The 5,757-nt window shown below is 42.8% G+C and overlaps 1 protein-coding gene across 10 annotated transcripts in view; it reads right to left on the bottom strand.

Annotated features, from left to right (window-relative positions):
* CAPRIN2 (caprin family member 2) overlaps positions 1 to 5,757 on the bottom strand; it is a 67,750-nt gene that overhangs the window by 53,753 nt on the left and 8,240 nt on the right. For all 10 annotated transcript variants that reach the window (XM_006140244.3, XM_006140241.3, XM_006140245.3 and 7 more), the window contains 2 exons: positions 4,609 to 4,874; positions 2,713 to 2,775 (listed from right to left, as the gene is read on the bottom strand). In XM_006140244.3, coding sequence (XP_006140306.1) covers positions 2,713 to 2,775; positions 4,609 to 4,860 — 315 coding nt within the window. In that variant the 5' untranslated portion in view covers positions 4,861 to 4,874. Of the gene's footprint in view, positions 1 to 2,712; positions 2,776 to 4,608; positions 4,875 to 5,757 lie in introns of those variants that run through there.

The raw sequence follows: 5,757 nt of genomic DNA, 5'->3' as shown, positions 1-5,757 counted from the left end.
CTTCCCCCTGTCACAAAAAAAAAAAAAAAAAAAAAGCCTTGCCTGTCTCTCTCAGGCAAGTCTACATACCCTCCTGCAAATGTAAAAAAGAAAAAAAAAAAAAAGATCATCAGGTGGAGTGATGTTAAGGCACTGGTTGAGCGCAGTTAGAGTCCCAGACTGGTAGTTTGCTTTTTCACTTTCTCACTCTCTGTCTGGTGAGCACTCATACCCTATAGCAAATTTAAAATAAGGAGCTGGCAGGTGGCATGGTAGTTTAGGGTGCTGGCCTCCCACATGGCTACCTGCGGTTCACATCTCAGACCCAGCAGCTTGCTCACTCTCCCTCTCACTCTCCCTCTCTGGTCATATTAAAATAAAGTTAAATAATTATCTAAAAAAGTTAAATAAATAATTCTTAAAAAAAAAAAAAAAACAGTTAAGAAACACTGAATTAAAGCTTTCCTGGCTGGAGTTCTGAAATAGAGCATGTCCCAGAGAGAGCTATCAATGAGAACTACCAACCCACCCTACCCCAAAAAGTAGAACAGGGGCCAGCAGGTCTCACGGTGGTTAAGGCACTAGATTTCTACATGGCCAACCATAGTTCAAGTCCTGGACCTGCAGCTTGAGAGTCATGCCAGCTGCATTTGCGTGTGTACCCAAAATCCTGCAAGGAGAATGAAGAAATGGATTTGGCCATCCCCTTGGGGGGTGATTTTCCACTTTCCCTCTCTGTCTCTCTCCAGTAAGTGTGCACACCCAATGACAAAAAAAAATAAAATAAAACCACTAAAAAATATCAGGACTACTGTAAGAGAACACTATAGGAATATTTATAGAAAGCAAAGTTTTTTTGTTTTTTTCCATTAAGAGTTATTGAACATACTGTGACCTCCTATAAACAAAGCCAGGTTGAAATGCTGGATGTCCAGCTATACTCTCACTAGCTAAGCAAGCACAGCATCCTCGGGGTTCACAGTTCAAACCTGTTCCTCAGCAAAATTACAACTTAAACATCACAAGAACTATGGGTCAATGAAGAGGAGTCAATGTGACAAGGAAAAGTCCTTGAATGCCCATATCTATGATGTGCTACCAAAAATATTAGTTGAAAATGATGAATGATAATAAACCTACAGCTAGACAAATAACTTTTTTTTCTTTAAACAGATTTTTGCTCTAGGGCATGTGCGCTCACCCGAAACAGAGAGGACAGAAAGCAAGAAATCAGCCACTGGGGAGGACAGCCACGCCACAATCCCGTCTCCTCTCAGGATCTTGGGCATGCATGCACGCACATGCACCTGGCATGAATTTTAAGTCACCAGTTCTGGAACTCAAATTGTAGTGAACTACGTGAGAGTCCAGCAACGTAACTATTACCCCATCTGATGGTCCCTAAACAAGTAACTTTTAAATAAGTGAATAAGTGTTATCCTTTCCTAGCCAGGACATACAGTCATGTCAAAATGGTAAACACCAATGAAGAGTTTTTTTTCTTTCTGTATTACAAAAACTCTCCTTTGCAAAGACCAAATATGCCATGGACAAGTTAAACACTTAAAAAAAAAAAAAAAAAAAACCTAAACAGTCTAATATTTACAATAAAATTAAAAGGGGGGGATAGTTGTCTACCAAATAAACATTCCTCCTAAAACAAGACATGGCCGTTCAGGATAGAAAAGCACAGGAAAACCATAAAAAGAATTAAGTAGAATCTACGAGAGACCTGGGGCAAGCTACAGTACATTCTGTTTTACATTTTAGGTAAGAAAGATAACAAGTTTAGACTCTCAGTGAAGACCTAAAAGCTAAACTATCCCTTTCTCTTCTCCTTCAGTCCACCCTAGCGTAAGTTTAGTTCGAATCTGTAGGACAATTCTTAGTGATAGTCCATATTTTCACTATTTAACAGCCTACATCTCCATTCATATTATCTACCGGTATAAAAGAAGTCAAATGTGTGAGGTCTCATAGACAAAAGAACACAAAGTCTTGTAAAAATCCAGTGGATTCCAATTCTTTTTCTTTCTTTTTGGCCTATTAAGGCTCTAGTCTCATAAACCCACCTACATTTTTTTTTCTTTTTTAAAGAATTGTTTTATTTAACTTTCTTTTTTTATTTTAATTTGACCACAGAGGGACAGAGTAAGAGAGATGGAACGTGAGAAAACAAGCTGCCAGGTCTGGGATTCAAACCATGGTTGGCCATATGGGAGTCCAATGCCCTTAACCACCATGCCAACTGCTGGCCCCAATGTTCTTTTTTTTAAAAAAAAATTATTTTAATTTTGCTCATAATTATCTTTTCTTTTTTAAAAAAAAAAACTATTTTATTTATTATTCATTTTAATTTGACCAGAGAGGGACAGAGAGAGAGAGAGAAGACAAGCCACCAGGTGTGGGATGCAAACCTCAGTCAGCCATCTGGAAGTCCAGTGCCCTTAACCACCACGCCACCTGCCAGCCCCAATGCTTTGTTTTTAAATAATTATTTTAATTTTGCTCATAATTGTCATCTTTTTTTAAAAGAACTATTTAACTTAATCTGACCAGAGAGGGACAGAGAAAGAGAGACAGAAGACAAACCACCAGGTCCAGGACGCGAACCATGGCCAGCCATGTGAGGGTCCAGCACCCTTAATTGTCATGCCATCTCTTGGCCCCACCTAGAAGGTTATTAAGAAAAGGAAACCAGCAAGTCTGACCAGAGGATCCTAAATCACTTACCAACTGGTCTGGATTAAGCTGCTCTCCATTTTTCAGGCGATCCTTATAGTCTTCCAGTTTGAGCTACAAAAGAGAAACTTAAATCTACTGTCATCTGATATAAATGTTTGAAATAAATTAATACCAGACCTTGTTTTCTACCAACGAAGAAAAAGTTCCTGAAGTAAGCTAAGTCATCTGCATTGTACTTCAAGGAAGGCAGCAAATGTAGATGAGTTCTCATCAGGGGAAAAAAAGAACTACACAGGGCAACATTAGTCTGGAACTACAAAAGCTAGGCAGTAATAAAACTTCCTCCTAACCATTTCTATTGATAATTAAACTACTTAACATGCAGGGGCTTACTTACTCAATCCTATGCCCCTAAGCCAGTAGTGCTTAATCATGGGCAATTCTGTCTCACAGATACCTGGCAATACCTAGAGATATTCTGGGTTATGACGATTCGGGGGGCTGGGAGGGAAGATGGATCTTGTGGGTAGGGGCCAGGGATGCTGCTAAACATCCACGAGGCACACACATGACCAACAACTACGGGGCACAAACTCCAACGGCACTGAGGTTGAGAGATGTGGCTCTAGCCTTGCGCTTCAACTATTTGTTCTATTACCTGAGACAACAGGAAACTACCTCATGAGAATACAGAAATGCAAAAGATTTCTTATCTCGCATTATATTATAGCCTCGGCTTAAAGCTAATTTTTCACACCAAATCTGCTATGTGAAGAAACACAAGGAAAACAAATGCCATTTACTGGTCCCGTAATAATGACATAAACCCGTGAGGGTATAATGAAAGCACTTTTTTAGGCTTCTTCTCCTGCATTGGTTTTATACTCTTAAAATGTTTTCCCAGAAGCTTGACCAAAAAGCATGGATACTGTCAGGTGGGTTTACAAAACTAAAGAGGAAGAGTTCTTAAGCTAAAGAAAATTTTCCTACGTATGTAGTTTCTCTACCTGAGGATTACTGTCAATGAGTTTCCATCAACAGATCCTGCTCTGACTGGTTCTCACAGTAGCAGGGAATTTGTGCTGACCCAGGCACACTCTTATCACACTTGTGGTCATCGGCATGCATTCAAAAGATCAATGGTGACAGCTACAGAGAAGCTACTAGGGACTGGCCCTTCTTCACTACCTCCCAAGCTTAAAAAGAGGGAAAGAAAACAACAAAAAAAGTCATTCAAACTCAGAAATCGCCTCACCTACCTCCACAGAAAGCAACTGTCTTGTTACAAAAATATTTAAAAGCACAAAGATCTAGATAATCAACCTTGGCTGACAAAAGCTGAAGTGAATCATGACACAACAAAGCAACTGTTACAGGCAACATGACTCAGGAAAAGAGTGATTTGGACCTTGACAGGGGCATGTACTGTACAGGTCCTGGGTAGAAACCCCGGGGTCCCCTTACAAGGCTATCTACAAGTCTTTCACCTGCCACCCTTAAACCATCACCCAGCAAAAAGCAAGAGCAGATTTCTGGCTCTATGATGGTCCAAGTGTCCAATGACTGCAGCACTCTACTGCAATATCAACTGCTGCAGAAAGTCACGAGGAAAACGAGCTAAAAGCCGGGCTGTTACTCACCTATGGAAATACAGAAAACATTCCACATACAAGGACTTAATCTGACCGAAAACAGCTAGCTTTTCAAGTATTTCAACAACAGCATGCATCAGTATTGAGGAACATTCTGATGCCACTGTGCTGACACATGAAACAGAAAAACGTTTAATACAGCCAATGTTTAGCTAGCTTGCTTAACTGTTTTCAGCAGCTCAATCCCAAGGTTACTTCCCCAGATTCAGGAACACCTACAAGCCTGGTAGAAAACGGGCTCCTTAACTCTTAAGATTGAGCATACAGAGAGCTGAGAGGGGGAAAAAGTTACCTTCTTTTTCTTGATGTTTCTAATTTTATGTTTAAGGCATATGAGTCCGTTATCAATATAGGTCTCATACGCTTGGGAAGGAGATGCGGCAGACCCAAGAGCAGACTGCAGGGGGCTCGCGGCCCGCTGGATTTCCCCATGCTGATTGTGGTTCACTTGGGGCTTGGCTGACTTCATATTCCCCTCGCTTCCCTCCTCTGAATGGCCTGAAGGTGATTGGTACCCAAAAGGGGATGAGGCGAGTTGCACCATTGAAACAGATGAGGCTAAAGGAGAGGAGGGGAAAAGTATAAAAGTAAATTTAGGACCAGAAGGATACAGCTCGGCTTCAATTTCCCTGCAACGTCTAGACCCAGTCCCTTAAAATTCTCTTCCATCCAAGCTAGCTGCAAACCCAGGGGGTGCCTGATACTGTAGCTCCTTCTCGTTACTTTTAAGGAAACTAATGCCAAGCATAATGAGGTTAGCCTTTACGTAGGCAAAATCTACAATATTGGGAATGTTTCCAGAAATTCGATTTTCCACATAGTCAGGGAGGAAGAATTGCCAATTAAGCAATGGCTTCAGGGCTCCTCTCTGGAGAACCGCATCTGACAGATTTCTATGGACAAGTGATGACACACGCTTTTCACACTGGGACTTCAGGGCAGCCTAATCTTACCATGATTCCTCACCACCAACCCCAACCTCAATCAAAAATGCCATGTAAGAGCATCCCACACACCCAACCCTTTCGTAGCTCTCACTCCCTACGTGAACCAGCAGCTTCTGGGTCTAGAATACTAACTCCCCTTTGCTTGCTCTGGGGCCTACAGAGCAAAGCATCACACTGGACGTCTGGATCTGCCAGCACCCCGCCGTGACTGGTCGGGTTCCGTTCGGGCTACGCCGTAACACTCACGCCCAGCCCAGCTGGTGTACCGGGCAGCCTAGCGTGTCTTGCTCCGCTACTCTCACCAGCGGCCTGGGAACTGATCCCGGTCCCTTCATCTCCAGGCAGCCCCGGTATCGCGCTCACGCCCCTCACGAGTATCCCCAACCAAGGACGTGCCAGGCCCACGCCGCCTGCGTGGAGTCCCTCAAGCTCCCGCGCGAGTGCGGCCTCTACCTAGCAGAGCCCAGCCCCCGACGCCACGGCCACCTCTGCAA

This window comes from Tupaia chinensis, unplaced genomic scaffold (genome assembly GCF_000334495.1).
Source record: "Tupaia chinensis unplaced genomic scaffold, TupChi_1.0 Scaffold000028_1, whole genome shotgun sequence".
Taxonomy (NCBI): Eukaryota; Metazoa; Chordata; class Mammalia; order Scandentia; family Tupaiidae; genus Tupaia; species Tupaia belangeri.
The sequence above is the reverse complement of the archived record's forward strand: the minus strand, read 5'-3'. Positions and strand labels throughout refer to the sequence as shown.